General features: G+C 46.7%; 1 protein-coding gene across 6 annotated transcripts in view; it reads right to left on the reverse strand.

Moving 5' to 3' along the window:
* The window catches only part of USP25 (ubiquitin specific peptidase 25), a 115,278-nt gene that overhangs the window by 72,645 nt on the left and 22,349 nt on the right, over positions 1 to 20,284 (reverse strand). For all 6 annotated transcript variants that reach the window (XM_069760893.1, XM_069760897.1, XM_069760898.1 and 3 more), the window contains 6 exons: positions 16,457 to 16,601; positions 13,748 to 13,871; positions 12,215 to 12,377; positions 5,429 to 5,515; positions 1,637 to 1,774; positions 484 to 560 (listed from right to left, as the gene is read on the reverse strand). In XM_069760893.1, coding sequence (XP_069616994.1) covers positions 484 to 560; positions 1,637 to 1,774; positions 5,429 to 5,515; positions 12,215 to 12,377; positions 13,748 to 13,871; positions 16,457 to 16,601 — 734 coding nt within the window. The remainder of the gene's footprint in view (positions 1 to 483; positions 561 to 1,636; positions 1,775 to 5,428; positions 5,516 to 12,214; positions 12,378 to 13,747; positions 13,872 to 16,456; positions 16,602 to 20,284) is intronic.

A 20,284-nucleotide genomic window follows, 5' to 3' on the forward strand; every position in this document is an offset into this window, starting at 1 on the left:
TCTCAATGTAATACAACGCCATGAAGAGTGGGTTCAAAGAGCGACTCTCCCATATTAGGACTTGTCCCGTATTCCACAAACAACAGATTAGTGAATGGGTGATGTGTAATGCTTAGTTTCCCCTGCGGAGGCGCTGCAGAAAAAGTGATCACTTAATATGTTTCCCACAAATTACAATTAATCCCTCGGGGTCTCAGCAGGACGCAGTGTGATCAGCTTATTGTCATGGGGTCCTTCTGGGAAAAAAAAAAAAAAAGGATTGTCCAAAGTGAGAGACCCTTGAAGAGGTTCTATCGGGTCACGGCCTTGGTTGACGACTTTCCAGGTTTCATATATGTTTTTCTTTTCATCATGTAAAGTTATAATATCTATAATCTGTTGCATTTTGGAATAAAAACACGTAGCAAGGCATAGACCGTGTATAACCCAGAGCGTCACATCTAGATGGGGGCTTCATGCATTTCCATATAAGTAAGAGCTCACCTTTCTTCCTCTGCTTTGATCTGGAAAGCGTCTTCCAGCCAATCTAACAGCTTGTGTGTGAATTCACTGACATCTTGCTACAGGAAAGAAGGAGAAACAGATTTACGATGCTGAAAATAAGGGTGGCCATAAGCCTAAGACTGACGCCTCCCGTACCCATGCCTGGCGCACGGCGGAGTTACTCCAATGCAAAGTCCCCAACAAGGCCCAGCAATTATCATGGGTCGGTGATGGCACTGCACTTCTCACTTGGGAAGAAAGACCTTTTGGTCTCCCTAAAATACAAGACCTGGGTGCATCGGTAACCCCAGCACTGACTATAGTCTCCTGCTGGCTCGTTGGACAGACAAGCCTCTGCTTAGGAGCGGTGACATGTTACCCTCCCGTGTCACTAAACAGAGTGAAATGGCCAGCACTACGCCTACAGTGCCCAAGAGTGCAGGGACACAGGAGGAATAACAGAGGAGCCACATAGGATAGTTATGTCAGGAGAGGTGACCGGCAGGTTCTGCAATCTGAAAGCAGAAAGCCCCTTTAAGGCTATGTTCACATGTTGCGATTTTGCTGCATTTTTTTTTTCTGCAGGCACAACCTGTTTTCTCGATAGTAAAGAAGCTACTTAACAAAGGCAGGTTTTATCGTGTTTTTTTCTGCTTTTTTCCATGTAGATTTGTGTCATGCATGCTGATAAAGTTTAGTGCATATAAAAACATGATGCAACTTCCTGAGGTTTTTGCACCAAAAATGCAGCAAAACCTGACACCTGCGTTTTTTGCTGAAATTTTGCACTTACTCATTGCTTTCCATGGGTAAAAAAAACTCTGCAAAAACACTGAAAGAAGGGACATGCTGAAGTGCTCAAGAACACAGCAGCATTCCATTTCAGTCAGGAAAAAAAAAAAACAATGGCATGAGATTTCTGAAATTCAGCTTTTTCTGGCACTGTAAAACGTATCTTAATATTTGCATAAAAAAAAAACGCAGCAAAAACGCAACGTGTGAACATAGCCTAAACGTACACAAAAGCAATCAACTACACAAAGTTTGCCGAAAAATACGTGGTGGCGCAGATATCGACCATTGAACGCCCAAGCACCACCCTACTAATAAGCTATTCTGCGGGATCTATGGCCACAACTCCTCGAGTACTCACCTGCTGGGAATCGCTGGATTTGAAGGCATCTTTCAGAATCTCCACCGCCCTGGAAGGATCCACGTATTTCCTCTTAGAACTGACCAGTAGTGAGAAGAGATAGCGCAGCTCTCGCATAAAAGGCAGATTCCTATGTTCCTATGGCACAAGAGAAAATGGCAATCTTACTTCCATGGTCAAGTTTAATTATTTTAATATCAGAAACATTAAAATTGTTCCCGTTCTAAGCAGACGACCATTACAGCATCTTGTGTCCACCATACACAATCGTAGCAGAGCTGACATTCACAGCAAGTTGTGAAGTGTTAAAGGGGTTCTCCGGTGAAAAGTCATCACCCATCCACAGAATACTCATGGGATCGGCGACAGCTTGATTGGGGGGTAGGTCTGACTTTAACCCCCATTTCAAAGCAGCAGCATTGAGCATGAGCGCTGCACTTGGCTTTCTCTGGAACTTGTGTTCCATCTTAAAGTAAAAAATGCCCCATCAGGGATAACAATTCCCTATTCTGCCAATCGGTGCAGGTCCCACTGGTCAAACCACCACCAATCAGCGAGTTATCGCCTATCCTGCCTCATCGGAAAACCCCATTAAATCCTATTATATTGTCAATTATCCTCACAGAAAGAGAGGAATCCACAGGAAAATCTTAAGGCCCCTTCACATTAAGCGACGCTGCAGCGATACCGACAACGATCCGGATCGCTGCAGCGTCGCTGTTTGGTCGCTGGAGAGCTGTCACACAGACAGCTCTCCAGCGACCAACGATGCCGGTAACCAGGGTAAACATCGGGTAACTAAGCGCAGGGCCGCGCTTAGTAACCCGATGTTTACCCTGGTTACCATCCTAAAAGTAAAAAAAACAAACACTACATACTTACCTAACGCTGTCTGTCCCCGGCACTCTGCTTCTCTGCACTCCTCCTGTACTGACTGTGAGCACAGCGGCCGGAAAGCGGCCCTGCGCTTAGTTACCCGATGTTTACCCTGGTTACCAGTGAAGACATCGCTGGATCGGTGTCACACACGCCGATCCAGCGATGTCCACGGGAGATCCAGCGACGAAATAAAGTTCTGGACTTTGTTCAGCGACCAACGATGGCACAGCAGGGGCCTGATCGTTGGTCGCTGTCACACATAACGATTTCCTTAACGATATCGTTGCTACATCACAAAAAGCAACGATATCGTTAACGATATCGTTATGTGTGAAGGTACCTTTAACGTGAGATCACCTTCAAATCGTGACCATCATGTTCCTGTAAGACCACCCGGGGTGAATTACTATAGCTAACGAGTAAATCTTTCTAAAGGCCTCCGAGATGTCAGACGTTTTGATGGGTGGGGTTCTGGCTGCCAGGAGGATCCCACTAATCCTTAAAAAGAAAATGCAGAAGTGGCCATCTGAGGGCTACTTTCCTTCGACAAAGGAGAAGGTGTAGGCCGAGACCATGGTGAGCAATTCTGTCCCTTCGTTCTGGTGATTGGAGCGGTCCTCAGTGCCGGGAACCCACAGAACGCTTCTCCATGACAGGTTTTTACAGATCTCAGTCACACTTTCAGCTTTCCCACTTGTCTTTCCATATCTTGAAGGTCCCTTCATGGACTGGATTCATGGCAATGGGAGACAAGCCCCAGGGTTCCCAAGAACCGGGGCTTTTAATAGCCACGTGTGAATACAAAGGAGTTTGATGAAGCGCACGGCTGCTCCATTCAGGGGACTGTCGAAGACCAGTAAAGTGAAGCACTTCTCCACCTTTGGTGGTCCCACTAGGAATGATGGAGCGGCGGCGCACATCATCAACCACCACTCCATTCAGTCGGGGTCCAGTTTTCCAGATCGATGAGGGCCCCAGTGAGAAGACCCTCAGCGATCAGCAAGTTATCCCCTATCCGCACAGGTGCCATGGAGGGGTGGGAAATAACACACTGATGCACCTCAACTGCTTTCACCTCTGTGGATCCAGCGCAGGCTGCTCCGGTGGACTGCACCGGACTGGAAGCCATGTTGTCCTATTCTGTCATCAAGCCGCAGAGGCCTGTGATTGGATGCAGCAGTCGGGTGAACAAAACGGCGTTACATTGGCAGGTTGTCTGGTCACATGTGCTGCTTTAGTCACCTGACCGCCACAGCCAATCACAGGCTTCTGGAGACAGAAGAGTGATGACGTCATGGCTTCCTGCTAGTCTTTGCTCAGCAGCCGACCGCCCATCATGATGTAGGTGGATAACCCTGAGGTGACATGTACCATGGGCTCCAGTATTAATGGAAGAATCCACTTTCTAAATGGAAAAGCTTGCATTCATCAGGGGCGGGGCGGCCTCTTATACAGTGAGGTTTGCTCGCCTTTGGGGCTTTTCATCAATAGGCATTTAAGCGAATGATTTAACCAATGTAGCACTGAAAGAGGAAAAACGCATGGAGTTCAGCAGCAATGTTCAGACCCGAAATCTACAAAGAAAGTAAATTACAAGTTTGTGCCAGGTGTCCTGACCTGCTCCAATCCCAGATTTTACCATTCCACTCATGGGTTCATCTACAACACAACACTATACACACACTATACACACAGGCACTGTCCAATCGCCACTCACTACACACAGGCACTGTCCAATCGCCGCTCACTACACACAGGCACTGTCCAATCGCCGCTCACTACACACAGGCACTGTCCAATCCCTGCTCACTACACACAGGCACTGTCCAATCGCCGCTCACTACACACAGGCACTGTCCAATCGCCGCTCACTACACACAGGCACTGTCCAATCCCCGCTCACTACACACAGACACTGTCCAATCGCCACTCACTACACACTCAGTGTCCAATCCCTGCTCACTACACACAGGCACTGTCCAATCGCCGCTCACTACACACAGGCACTGTCCAATCCCTGCTCACTACACACAGGCACTGTCCAATCCCTGCTCACTACACACAGGCACTGTCCAATCGCCACTCACTACACACTCAGTGTCCAATCCCTGCTCACTACACACAGGCACTGTCCAATCGCCGCTCACTACACACAGGCACTGTCCAATCGCCGCTCACTACACACAGGCACTGTCCAATCCCTGCTCACTACACACAGGCACTGTCCAATCGCCACTCACTACAAACAGGCACTGTCCAATCGCCGCTCACTACAAACAGGCACTGTCCAATCGCCGCTCACTACACACAGACACTGTCCAATCTCTGCCCACTACACAAACACTGTCCAATCGCCACTCACTACACACTCACTGTCCAATCGCCACTCACTACAAACAGGCACTGTCCAATCGCCGCTCACTACACACAGACACTGTCCAATCTCTGCCCACTACACAGACACTGTCCAATCGCCACTCACTACACACTCACTGTCCAATCGCTGCCCACTACACAGACACTGTCCAATCTCTGCTCACTACACACAGACACTGTCCAATCCCTGCACACTACACAGACACTGTCCAATAGCTGCTCGCTACACACAGGCACTGTCCAATCGCCGCTCACTACACAGACACTGTCCAATCGCCGCTCACTACACAGACACTGTCCAATCACTGCTCACTACACAGACACTGTCCAATCACTGCTCACTTACCCGTCTGAAATACATTTCCAATAGAAAAAAACTAAGGAATTTGCAAAATGCAGAAATTCATGTGAATGTTAATTCGTGCTAGAATATTTTCACACTTGTTCTTTTAGCTGTGGGTGTTTAAGCACGAATGATGACACTGCTGCATTTATGCAGGATGTATGCCCACGGGTACGGTGCACGCGCACACCCACCTTATGGTTTCGCGGAACATCCTGAGCACAGACAGGGGGGCTGTAGTTTAATACCAGCCTGCGAAATTCCAGCAGATTAAAGAGAGACTGAAAGTGAAAGAAACAAGACAAGTTTAATCTACACGCTGATTATTTCTCATATATGCAGTTTATCCTCACAAATAAGAACGTATACACACTTGTGTCACAATGTTTGCCTGCGCCATGTGAACAGAAGTCTTGCTATACACATCGGCCGACAGTCTCCCGGAGGACCTACCATACATAGCCGAATTATTCCAGTGTTCCTCATGTAATGCTTCTCCTGCCCTGTGGGCGAACTGTAGGAAAACACAACACTAGTGTCCTAGAGTTTAAAGGGAATTTGTCAGAAGGATAAACCCTCCTTAGCTGTCAACATGGGCATGTAGGGCATGAATAAAATGATACCTTGAGATCTGATGTCTTATTCCAGAGAAATCCACATTTTTGTTAATATGTAAATGAGATGTTAATATCTATGGGCCGGACATAGCTCTCGCTGAGAATCTGCCTCCAGAGCTTATTGAAATGAGCAGACTGTCAGTCATTACATGTCTCACCCTAGTAACACCTCATTTCATTCCAAACAAGCTCTGGAGGAAGATTCTCTGGGAGATCTATGTTCATAGCTCTTAACAGCTCATTAACAAATGAAAAAAATATGGATTTCACTGAAATAAGACATCAGATTGCAGATAGAGTAACAAACAGGCAATCCTTGCATGTGTTGTGCCTGTCGAACAGCCGTGAAACATGCAGCAGACACTCAAATAGCACCCGAGCATGCTTACTTAACACCTTATCCCAGCACACTCGCTCATCATTAATTAGGAGGGCTGATCCTACTGACAGATTCCCTTTAAAGCGGTTTTGCAGATTCATTTATTACAGAGTGTGACCTCCAACAATACGGTGAATTAAAGGAATTTTCCACTTTTAACAATCCCTAATTTCTAGAAAACAAGCTGTACAGGATAAGACATTGGTCAGATACAGACATCTGTTGTGTAAGGAGTAAATTCACACTTACAGGGGTTTTCCATTCTCGGGTAATTGACCCCAACTATTTTAAGATCCCTCAGTTCACTGATTGGCTACAGCAGTGATATACCTTTACCACTGCAGCCAAACACACCAAGACCCGCACCTCGGCAGAGAGCGGGCACAGGACCTGGGGAGGGCAAGTACTAGTTTTAAGAATGACGGCACATGTACAAAACTTTTGACATCGTAATGTTGATCGTTGAGGGTCCAAGCGTTGCCTGCCCACCGATTCTTATAGCAGGGAAGTAAAAGCGCTGCGCCCACCAAAGACTAGAGACCAGCTCAACAGAAAAGCCTCTCTCCCCCCCTTTGTTTCAGTGATTGACTGGGCTCTCAGAACTCGGACACCACCAGCCAAAACTTCTGACTTGTTTATACGACCTGACAAAAGTTTAGTAAAAGTGAATTGACAATTTAATCATCCTTTAAATGTCTGCTCCAACTTTGCAAGATATCCAATCATCTCCAGCGTTTATATGAAGTCAAGGCAATCTATATTACATTAAAAAAAAAATATCTAGGAGCTTAAACAATATATTTTTGCATCCATGTGCAGCACGGCGTGTCCCGGCAGGGTGACAAGTACACATTGTCTCAGCTCTTTTTAGAATTAGCCTCACTAAGGAGCCGTCTGTCATCAGCCACTTTTCACAGTTGTCAAAATAAAAGAAGACGTTGGTCTCAACTGCTAATCGGCTGCGAGAGTCGTGTCTCCTCGCCAGAGAAAATCAGCTGGCAGTCCCCATCCTGTGAGCAAGTGTCTCCTAGGTCAGAGCCAACACTTTTAATAAGCTAAATATACAAGGTGTATTCGGTGTGAAATCTGAGATAAAAGATCAAACTGTTCACAGTCTAGAGGCTTCTAGGAAACTGCAAATGGCCAATCAGCCAAGCGACAGTAGCCAATGACCCACCAATGTGTGTCAGATAGAAAGCAATATAAAAGTTGTTCTGCATTAATGTTTGCCCATATAGTGCAACAGAAGTGATTGACGTGGTTCCCCACTACTGCACAATCCCCATTTATTTCAGGACCCTAAGTAAAGTGAAAGCAATCTATACTTAACTCCCGCAGTGGTGTTGTTCCATTGATGTTGGGGGTCGCTGTTCCCAGATAGTGATATTGTTGCGTCACGTGCAGACTGCAGCCTTTACTTTTTCATCAGAGAGGACATCTGCTCTGACGGAATATTTATGAGCTGCAGCCAAACTGCCGTCACTCATTGGTTGCAGACTGCTTTCAAAAAAGGCATGGCACGCGTCCAAAAAAGAGAAAATCAGCGCCAACATAGCTGGAACAACGCCTCTGCGGGAGGGGAATATACCTGTGTTTTATTATTTTTTAAATTCTGTAGACTGTAGGCCAGCAAAGGCAGGGCCCTCTACGTCTGTCTGTCATTGTTATTTTGACTGTAATTTATGTTTGTATTTTATATGTAACCCCTTCTCTTGTACAGCACTATAGAATCAATGGTGCTCTTAAAATAAATAATTAAAATTATGTGGTCTGATTCACACTGTAGCTTGTCCAGTGTATTTTATGTAAAGCATCTCCCGCCTTTCTTGCTTGCCTCCTGCTTATGATAGATTTCCTTCTGTCAGATGTTACAAGCAGGAGGCAAGACGGACACACACTATAGCCCATCTTGTCATCAAGACCGGTACAAAAAACGCTCGACTTCATGTATCGGGCTCAATGTGTTTGTCCGCTTTATACTTCCAACGGAGACTCATCCCAAATTTGCACCTCACAAAGATTCCCTCCCTAACCTCAATCCCCTTCTCCCTTGTTTTGTCTTTAATTCCCCCAACTTAACGTCCAGCCATACAATTTGAAACTTGCATCCTATATTCCTTAATCAAGGGGTAAGTTTTTCTTAAAATTCTATAAGTTCTCACCATTACACTTTCCTATTTGATGATGGTCTTCCTTTAGTTAGGGATCGCGCCAATTTACAGTTGCCTCCACGAATAAGTTTCTATTTATTTGTAATGTTATTCTCGAGTGCTCTCTGCGCAGTGCCAGTCGGCCTTTCTCCTTGTACCTCCTCTCACAAGCAGTCTGATATTTGGTTAGGTTATCATTAATAAAAAGATAATTAAAAGAAAAAATATATATTTCTCACTCCTACTTTAGCCTTAGAGACCGGAGATCAGAAGTTGTTTCCAGACTGTGAGACCCTTCTGCTCTAGACACCCTTACTACCCAGAATACATAACTGCAGCCATCACTGACTCATGATGTTGAACAGCCGCGGGGATTTGAACATTTTGAGCACGCCGAAGTCACTCTGCTGGCACCCGAGCATGCTCAGATAACACCTTATCTCAGCAAGTTTGCTCATCACTGGTATGGAGCTGTGCTTGGTGAAAGGCAGGGCTGTGGAGTCGGAGTCATGGAGTCGGAGACCATTTTCGTGGAATCAGAGTCATGGAAATTGAGGAATCTGAGTCGGAGGTTTGTCTTACCGACTCCACAGCCCCGGTGAAGGGGACGTGGGTCTTGCCGGCGCACTACTGCCATGTCAATCAGTTGATGGGCGAAGTTATAAGTTTTCATTACACAATGAATAACATTTATTTACCAAAGCCAGAAGACCCCTTTAAATATACCCGATCTCTCTGCAGATAACATGGGTCATATGATGTTTTTGCCGTCCACATTCTATATTTATATATCAACAGATCCCGCGGTCACACATTGCTGATCAGCAGATTACAGCCGCGCTGGGAACTTCATGGCCGGGCTTCCGCACGGTTCTCGCTTCTTACATTAATTCCTTCTTTTGCACAAATGGAAGTTTCATTAATAAAGTGCACATGATCTTGGAGGCAGAAAATAAGCAGCCGGATAACGGATCCCTGAGGTCAGACTAAACCACAGACACATGAATCAGAGGAAGTAAACAATCCCGTCTCCGCAGCTGACGGCCGTGGTTCGCCATCTGTTACTATCCGTTACGGGGCTTGTGGAGACTTTCATTTCAGCAGAGTCCGACCATTTATCGTAAACTAATCAAAGTAACATTTCCCCATCGATGGAAAGGAATAGACGCGAGCTGTGACCGGCGAATTAAAAGATGATCGCACTCCACTTCAACTGAGACAGAAGACCAGAGACACTGATGGCTGCCAGACAAGGAGTGGCTGTTGACTGATCTGATTTAGAGGGATTCTTCAACAGCAGCCGCTTTCTACAATTAGTAGTTGATCTCTCTTGGCCTTTCATTATTTAGCCGTGCAGCCGATGTCCCATAATCATAATTATGGGCTGTAGACCTGGATCACCAATAATCATAATGATTTATTATGGTTTTACATTGTTTCTGTAAAATATATTGTCTGTCCAGAAAAAAAAAAGTTGGCAACCTTGCTTCACGTGTCAATTAGAGCAAACATGACCCCGAGATTAAATGCCGACATCCACGTCACCCACTTTAATCAGGTTCATAATATTCTTATTGAGGCAGATTGGTCACTACTGGGTATAATGTGGCTGGAAATCTGAGCGCGCCCCTTATGACTGTATTGGCCGCGTACACACTGTGCAGCCCATAAACATAAACCGGGCAGACGCTCAAGAGCCCGGGCATTGGGTTACAATCCTGGCACTGGCCCCATGAGATCACTCACTCGCTGAATATGTGCGAGGTCTCTTTTTATGTCTCTAATGAGTCACCGTGTTATAGGATAACCCCATGTAAAATTCCCTATCCCACCCCCGCATAGTCCAGCTGTGAGGGTTTATTAGCGACCAGTAGTGATGAGCGAACGTGTTTGGATAAGGTGTTATCTGAGCATGCTCAGGTGCTAACTGAGTGTCTTCGGCGTGCCCAAATAATATGTTCGAGTCCCCGCGGCTGCATTGTTGCCTGTTTCTTAGACAATCACTGTGTGAGTTGTGGCTGGTGAACAGTTGTCAGACATGCAGCCGCAGGGACTCAAACATATTATTTGAGCACGCTGAAGACACTCGAATAGCACACAAGCATGCTCAGATAACACCTTCTCCGAGCATGTTCGCTTATCACTAGCGACTTGCCAATGATTTCTAACCGCAATCCTAGTTGACTGTATTGTATTACCTCCTATTACCTGGGAGATTCCCTTGATTGAATTGCTCGAGGCTGATTGCAAATCATTGTTTGTTAAAATATACCTTAAGGGTATGTGCACACGTCAGGATTTTTTCCTGACATTTCTGCCAGAAATCCGCGGGTTTTTTTGCGCGGATTTCTCGCGGAAATTGCACGTTTTTTTGCGCGTATTTTTTGCGGAATTTTTGCGGATTTTTTTTTTTTTTTTCCGGAATGTCATTTTGGCTTAGAAATCCGCACAAATTCCGGAAAAAGATAGAGCATGTCCGGATTTTTAGCGGTAAGCGTTTTTTTTGCGGAAAAAAACGTTTACATCTGCACAAAAAATCCGGAATGCATTCTAAATGATAGGAAGCATAATTTTAGCGTTTTTAATGCGGAATTATAGCATTTTTATAGCGAAATTCCGCAAAAAAAAACGCTAAAAATCCTGACGTGTGCACATACCCTAAATCAGGTTTGTGAAAGAGAATCTGTTAGCGGATTTATGCTCATTAATCTGAGAGCAGTGTAAAATAGGAACAGAGACCCAGACTGGAGTCACTTACGTGGCTCGTTGCTGTAGGTTTCATAAAATAACTCATCTGCTGCAGCTCTGCTAGTGCTCACAGACCAACATTGATTGCCAGTTTTCTGCCAACACATCAGGAGAAAGCCACTAATCAATCAATGGTAATAGGCACGGGGTGAATGAAAGCTCATGAGCATCTAGGACAACATAGCAGGAGTCATTGAGAAGACTAGCAAAGCTGCAGCAGGTAAAACACTTATCAAAAGTACAGAAAAAACCCAATAAGTGACACATTGCTGGAGTCAGGGTCTCTGCAGCTCTCAGATGGGGCTGCATAAAACAGGTGACAGACTTCCTTTAAATGTCACATGTTAAAATAGGTCTTATGAGACTCGCTCCTTCACTGCATGCAATCGTTATCGGATTCATCATGTTTGACCGAACTTTAGTCCAAAGTTCGGTTCACGTATCAGAACTCTATCTGAACGCAAACCACAAAAACAAAAACAAAAAAAAACAAACAGTGGGGACCTGAATATTGAAGCTGGAAAATTCTCTCTCTCCTCCCCGAACTACTGAACTGTAAGGCTATGTGCACACGTTCAGGATTTCTCGCAGAAAATTCCTGAGAAAAAAAAAACGGACATTTTCTGCAAGAGATCCGCAAGAAAACTGCATGCGTTTTTGCCGCGGTTTTGACACGTTTTTGCCCTGGTTTTTTTCCGGACACTTCCCAATGCATTTTGTAGTGGGAAATCCGCAAAAAAAACGCAAAATTAATGAACATGCTGCGGTTTTTACCGCGATGCGTTTTTTTTGCCGGCAAAAAAACGCATCATGTGCACAAAACATGCGGAATTCATTCTAAATGATGGGATGCTTATCGTATGCGTTTTTTTTGCGGTTTTCTAGCGTTTTTATCGGGAAAAACCGCGAAAAAAACGCAACGTGTGCACACAGCCTAAAACGGACCTCTGGGAGAAGCCCGCGTTTGGAGTTCAGCACGGAACGAACACCGAACTTTATAGTTCTGGTTTGCTCATCTCTATGTAGGACATATTGTCACATAATCACAATCAAAGGAAGGAAAAGGTAGAAGAGATAAATCCTCACCTGGATGACTGCACTGAACCAGCAGGTGTTCCCCACATTCTTCAGCCCCACGGGACAGTTGTCCTGACGCTTCCTGTCGTAAGGATTAGGAGAGTCGCTCCATACCTCCGTGTGCGTCCTCTTCAGGCTGGCCTTGTTCTCCGCTATGCTGGCTTCTAATACCCTAAACAGAAGAAGCAGCAATCATCACTTGGTGCGGTGGATCTTGGCACTTCGACTAAGGTGCTCCTTGGAGGGTAAGTGCTGTCCAGTGGCACCTCTAATGTTAGAGAAGTCCATAACCAAATGTTATGGACCAAGGCTCGTGATTTCTTTCTACAGACCAATCTAAGTAAAGGACCTAAGCTGGGTGATTAGTGCCAAACTTATCCTACGTTGCACCCTTTTTAAAAGGGCTTGTCCAGGAACCCTAAGGCTGAGGCTAGACCGCGTGACAGATGTGGCGGAGAAAGATCCCTAGGGGTAGCCTCTCACAACGCAGTGACTCAGGAGTGTACTCCGACCGCAACACGCAAACTGCAAGATGTCCACCCTCAGCTGAGGTTTTAGTGACTTGTCTCCACACCCTGCGTGTAGCAATGCCATCTCATTCACGTGTATGGGGCAGCGATGTAGGAGTCACGGCCAAAGTCGCCATGTAGCCTCAGCCCAAAAGATGGCTTCAAACTGAGCAGCTTAATGATGACCCAGACAAACGGCTCAGTAGATGGATACCGTCTTACTGCTGTGATCCCGAATTACTATCAAGGTGGCCATACACCAACATGGCAGCCAGTCAGGCCAGTGTCCGGCAGGCAGATGTTCCTCTGCCCCCACTCACACACAAGATGGTGCAGCCAAGTGTGCACACCAATCAATAAGAATGGCGTAAACTGCTTCCACACACATTTCATGGAGACTAATCTTGAGGACAAAGGATCGGCATGAAGACACCCCACCAGATTAAAATACAATTAGTGTAATAGGTGGAGGATAGGGGTAATAGTCAGCAAATCTAACAGATGATGAGGGATTAGAGCATGCCGCTTATTCTCAGAGCGAGTCAAAGCTGAACCAACTTCTTCATCAGGATCCACCACAATGTTAACATAGAACATCCCACCAGATAAGACCCTATTGTGCGTCATGTCCCCACACCGCCCAGACCAATGGCGAGGTCACCAGATAGCCCATCACCACCACCGGAAGAACGCAAAGTGCGGCGTTGGCGGGTGGGAATAGAGAATAACTGGCGGATCTTTTTTTTTTTTTTCTTTCTTCATTCACTCACCAATATTTTTATATTTATAGAATATCACATTATTTAGAAGGCTTATGGGATTAATTCTGCAAGTAATGCAGCATTCTATTCTAGATATCTACTGTCTACACAACCCATTAGTCGACGACATCTCGACTATAAATTGTGCTAGATTTTACACAGTTTTTTAAATGACCTTGAAACCCATCTTACAAGGTCCCACAATTTGAATACAGAACACGGAGGACACAAGTAGGCTCTGTGTGATGGCAGTGAGCGAGCTATTCCCCGACCTGCTGATGGCTTGCTCCTCGTCGGTAATTCCCGTCTCTCTGAACGTCCTGTTTGACTCCTCCAGACTCAGGGCGATCGCTCTCTGCAGGTCATCCTTATCATCCCCCGTTAGGTCAATCACATCTAGAAAACAAAGAAAGCGTTTCATTGCAGACATCCAACAGCATGTAACATATACTCTGCATTCTATTTCAGTAGGTTTCCTGTTCCTCGGGGGCGGATCCTCTCTTGGTACGGTGCTGATGGCGAAGGGAAAAGGTAGCATGTGTCTGAGTCTTTTCCTCTGCCACAATCTCAAAATCCTCCTCAGCCCCGAGTATCCCGCTGCTGATGGGAGCCCATCACCAGTCTGCCATTTCGGACCCTCCTTGTACTGGGTTGGGGGGTTCCTCCCTGCCGGTGTCATGCATGTTGCTATACAAAGTATAGGCTGCTGCCTCTCCTGTGCCTCCATGATAATGCCACCCATATAGCTTCTAACATGTTATCTGGCTACGACAAGCAGGGGTTATGTAGTGGTCAGAGCTACTGACTACAGACAGTAATTCCTGCAGTCATGCTGGTGGATGGAAACAGCATTATTCTTATTTTATATAAGTAAATAAGTAACGTGCAGGGAAATAACAGATTCCCTTTAAACTGAGTAAAGACTTAAGGAGCATCTTTAATGACAGCCATATTGACACCACCACCAAACCTTACAGAGGATTTTTGTTAATTTTACAAGACCATTTCCATTTTATGCATTTTTTTTTCCCCTTTCCACATGTGTCCATATTAAAGAAGTCCGTTTTTGCTATATAATCTAAACAGTATAATGTAGGGGCAGAGACCCTGATTCCAGTGATATATCACTCACTGGGCTGCTTAATGTAGTTTTGATAAAATCCCTGTTATCTCTGCTGCAGATCTAGCAGAGCTCAGAATGCTGTGCGCTGTATAACTCCGCCCATACCACTGATTGGCAGTTTTCAATACACTGTGCATAGGCAGAAAGCTGCCAATTAGTTGTGGGGGCGGGATTAAACCATCGCTGGAATCGGGGTCTTTGTCCCTACATTATGCTGCTCTCAGATTAAAAGGGCGGTCCCATCAATACAATCCCTGTGCATTTGCACTCTAAGATCATAGAGGAGAATCCCCACAAGGCCTGCGATTCTAATTGCTCATGTATTACATGAACAGACATTCATCCAGGATGGTCAGTCTTACAATATTACTTATCCCTTGCAGGGAAAATGATTATCAGCAACTTTAGGAGCCGAAGCACTGCGATTAAAGGGCCGGTTAGTAATGAGAGAGCCTTTAATAGCAAACAATAAGTCCTATAACTCTTGCAGTAAGAGAACGGCAATCACTAGTGACTGGGTGGGAGACAGTAATGTTAACAAGTGGGTCACCCATGTGCCATAATTATGATGTATGTTTCCCAACAACAAGTAGCAACTCGCCGCGGCATAACGAGTTCCAGGGCTGTTAATTACAGAGCGGGACGGCCTGACATCATGTAAGGGAGGCACGTCGCGGCCTGTGCAATCTCTGGCCAGGGCTGATGACAATGATATGGCATACACTTGTGTATAGGAGCAGGATGCACCCGCTCTCATATAGACGAGGTTCCCAGGCCTCCGAGCAGTAAACATCCTGTATAAATCCCGAGCGAAGAGCGGTGTCTAGAGACAGGTGCAGCTGCAGGAATAGCGAGCAGCCAAGAGAGAACAGCCAGAAGTAATGGTCAGTGAGAAACCTGAAGGCCGTATCTACTACCGCTTCTGTCCCCCACCATCCCCAAATATGCAATAGAAGAGTAAACGTAGGTTAACCCCTTACCCACAGTGGACATGCCGATAAATCATGTGTCATGGCCCTTTCCCTGGCGCAGGTGGGCATTGCGAATACTTCACCACCACGCCATTATTTACAAACTGAGATATATGTGCCCACTCTGGTGATCAGCGGGGGTCCCAGCGTTCGACCCTTCCTATAAATCTACCTAACGTCTGTTTGGAAATAGGAAGTACGGGGAAGTGAGGAAGAACAACAGGTGCAGGTTCATACCAACAGGCGCAGGTTCATACCAACAGGCGCAGGTTCATACTACAGGAGGTGATTGTTTCCGGAATGCCGCTTTAATTTACTTTATATGTGCAGGAAAACCCTTTTACAGTGGATCCGCCATACTACCCCACAGCAAAGGGAGAAGTTCATGCTCCCATTAGCCAAAGCGGAAAATAAAAAGACTGTGCCATTTGGCTAATAGGAGAGCCCCTGTATTTGTGGGTACAGAGCAGCCATCAATCACCACTGAGGCCCCCCATGTGGATACACAACACTCACCCACACTGGATTGTTTTTGATTTTTTGTTCTTCTGGGGGGTTTTGTTTGTTTTTTTTTTTGTTTGTTTATTGTTTTTTTTACACAAGTTGAAAATAAGCCAAATTTAAAAGGCTCACATCTTATAAATCTGGAGTCTCTTGGGCAGCTCCCTACAAAAGAAACTACGGTACTCTGATTTTCCCAATAATTTGCAGCAATTTCAGTCACAGACAGATGCAAGTGGTGAATCATTAGCACAACACAAACAGCATTTTTTTTTTTTTTTTTTTTTTACTTTATACAGTCAAAATGATTCCAACTACAGTTTCCATGCCGGCCCGTGGCAGACGAAGCGGCCCATGTGTTGTCAGCGGGCCTCGGATCCACTTACTGGTGTCCGCCTGGCTGCCCACGCTGATGTATCGGTCATTGTTGGGGATCGCGGTCTGATAGTAGCTTCCTTCTTCGGGCTGAGGGAGCTTAGCATTGTTTGCTGTAAGAAACGCGACGGCTAACTCCAGATTCCCATTGCTCTCCTGGAAAATAAGAAAACCATAATCATTTAATAAAAACAAACATGGGGGGGAAAAAAAAACCACGTACATGTGCAAGGCTCCCACACGCTTCCTTTTATAGATGCACTTTACAGCTTTTATTTTTCCTTTCACACCTATTAATATTGCTTATTTTATCAGTTTTAGTGCAAAGAGCAGTGTATGAGCCCAATAGAAAGTCTGTGAGCCGGTGCTCTTCTCCGCACTCAGACAGGAGCTCAGAGGAGAGGTCTCAAGACACAAAGGAGCTCAGGAGCTCAGAGGAGAGGTCTCAAGACACAAACCTCTTCCGATTTGCTGTACCTTAGCTTGTACCCACCATAACAAAGAAAATAACGAACACTTAGGATATGTGCACACTTTGCAGATTCCACTGCGGATTTTTCCGCAGTGGAATTCCAAAATCCGCAGTGAAAACCCGGTTTTTACTGCGGATTTATCGCGGTTTTTACTGCGGTTTCTTCTGCGGATTTTCATCTGCAGTTTCCTATTGGAGCAGGTGAAAATCCGCAGAAAAGAAGTGACATGCTGCGGAATGTAAACCGCAGCGTTTCCGCGCGGTGTTTTCCGCAGCATGTGTACAGCGTTTTTTGTTTCCCATAGGTTTACATTGTACTGTAAACTCATGGGAAACTGCTGCAGATCCGCAGCGGTCAAATCCGCTGCGGATCCGCAGCAAAATCCGCAAAGTGTGAATATAGCCTTAACATTTTCTGCTGCACCTGCAGGTTTAGTTTTTTGCTGAAGTGATGACTTCTCTGATAATTCCTATATGAACGCACGCAGTGTAGGCTGTGAGGATTCTTCGATGCCGGCACAGGGAGAGATGCAAGTAAGGGCCCTTCACACTGTGCTTTGGTCACACGCTCGCTGGTCCCGTCGGGTAGATCACGTCTCCAGTAGGCATATACGCCCAAAAACGACGCATGTCAGTGCGCATGTTGACCCTGTCGGCCCCATTATAGTCTATAGCCCCATCTGTGCATACGCACGAATACCATTTTGAGAGGGGGGTGGGTAGACCCTGGACGTAAGACCCAACGGGACTAATGAACGTGTGACGAAGCAGTGTGAAAGGGACCTAAGTGAATTGCATACATGCGGTCATGTGACGACTAGACAAACGCGGCCTCAATCGATGCAAGTGTATTGAGTGACGCCGGACACGTCTAGTCTGAATGTGGCTGGAAGAACGCAAATTGCATACCTGTGGTCATATGACCGCCTGGTACCGGCACCAGAAAATCCTCACAGCATGCGTGCGTGCGATATCACGATTCATAAGTCGCCAGTCACATAACATAGTAACATAGTAACATAGTTAGTAAGGCCGAAAAAAGACATTTGTCCATCCAGTTCAGCCTATATTCCATCATAATAAATCCCCAGATCTACGTCCTTCTACAGAACCTAATAACTGTAAGATACATTATTGTTCTGCTCCAGGAAGACATCCAGGCCTCTCTTGAACCCCTCGACTGAGTTCGCCATCACCACCTCCTCAGGCAAGCAATTCCAGATTCTCACTGCCCTAACAGTAAAGAATCCTCTTCTATGTTGGTGGAAAAACCTTCTCTCCTCTAGACGCAAAGAATGCCCCCTTGTGCCCGTCACCTTCCTTGGTATAAACAGATCCTCAGCGAGATATTTGTATTGTCCCCTTATATACTTATACATGGTTATTAGATCGCCCCTCAGTCGTCTTTTTTCTAGACTAAATAATCCTAATTTCGCTAATCTATCTGGGTATTGTAGTTCTCCCATCCCCTTTATTAATTTTGTTGCCCTCCTTTGTACTCTCTCTAGTTCCATTATATCCTTCCTGAGCACCGGTGCCCAAAACTGGACACAGTACTCCATGTGCGGTCTAACTAGGGATTTGTACAGAGGCAGTATAATGCTCTCATCATGTGTATCCAGACCTCTTTTAATGCACCCCATGATCCTGAATGACTGCAGACTTGTAGCCCATGCAGGAAAATGTCTTTAAAAGGGAAATTATTAGAAAACTTCCAGTTGTTTAAATCAGGTATTTGTGTTATAAGGATTTCCAAAAAAAAAAAAAAAAAATAGAGAACTAATTTTAGAAAGAAAAAAAAAAAAAAAAAAAGTACCATAGCCAAAAATTGTTAATTGCCATGGAGACAAGTTTTTTATAATCAGTGGTCTGTCTACATGACATATCTATAATATAACGCTGGGAGCGTCACTCTGTCCGAAGCCTCTATAGACTGCGCAAGCGCAAGCGCCGGCGCAGTCTGGGCCTCACAGAGCGACGCTCCCGGGAGATCGCGGTATGCGTAAGCACTGAACGCATACCGCCATCTCCACCGGAGAGTCAGGGACCGCCAGGAGGGAGGGTAAGTATACTCACCTTTCCCGGTTCCAGCGCTGCTTGCGGCTCCGTCTCTCGGCTCCTCTGCTCCCGGCTCCGGAGGGCGCGGACTGCGCAGGCGCCGATTCCTGCTGCCGGAATCGGCGCCTGCGCAGTCCGCGCTTACCGGCGCCATTTTCTTGAAGACACACTCCGGCTCCACTGCAGGTGTGCCTTCAAGAAAATGGCGCCGGAAAGCGCGGACTGCGCAGGCGCCGATTCCTGCTGCCGGAATCGGCGCCTGCGCAGTCCCCGCTTTCCGGCGCCATTTTCGTGAAGACATACCTGCAGTGGAGCCGGACGATAGGTGAGTATGGTATTTTTTTTTTTTTTATATGGCAGCAGCATTCGGGGGCATACACACTGGAGCGGGGGGCATATAATACAATGGTGGCGCAGGATGGGAGCAGCACATGACAGAACGGGCGCAGGATGGCAGCAGCACATGACAGAACGGGCGCAGGATGGCAGCAGCACATGACAGAACGGGCGCAGGATGGCAGCAGCACATGACAGAACGGGCGCAGGATGGCAGCAGCACATGACAGGACGGGCGCAGGATGGCAGCAGCACATGTCAGAACGGGCGCAGGATGGCCGCAGCACATGACAGAACGGGCGCAGGATGGCAGCAGCACATGACAGAACGGGCGCAGGATGGCCGCAACACATGACAGAACGGGCGCAGGATGGCAGCAGCACATGACAGAACGGGCGCAGGATGGCCGCAGCACATGACAGAACGGGCGAAGGATGGCAGCAGCACATGACAGAACGGGCGCAGGATGGCAGCAGCACATGACAGAACGGGCGCAGGATGGCAGCAGCACATGACAGAACGGGCGCAGGATGGGAGCAGCACATGACAGAACGGGCGCAGGATGGCAGCAGCACATGACAGAACGGGCGCAGGATGGCAGCAGCACATGACAGAACGGGCGCAGGATGGGAGCAGCACATGACAGAACGGGCGCAGGATGGCAGCAGCACATGACAGAACGGGCGCAGGATGGCAGCAGCACATGACAGAACGGGCGCAGGATGGCAGCAGCACATGACAGAACGGGCGCAGGATGGCAGCAGCAGATGACAGAACGGGCGCAGGATGGCAGCAGCACATGACAGAACGGGCGCAGGATGGGAGCAGCACATGACAGAACGGGCGCAGGATGGGAGCAGCACATGACAGAACGGGCGCAGGATGGGAGCAGCACATGACAGAACGGGCGCAGGATGGCAGCAGCACATGACAGAACGGGCGCAGGATGGGAGCAGCACATGACAGAACGGGC

Source organism: Ranitomeya imitator, chromosome 3, assembly GCF_032444005.1.
Source record: "Ranitomeya imitator isolate aRanImi1 chromosome 3, aRanImi1.pri, whole genome shotgun sequence".
Lineage (NCBI taxonomy): Eukaryota > Metazoa > Chordata > Amphibia > Anura > Dendrobatidae > Ranitomeya > Ranitomeya imitator.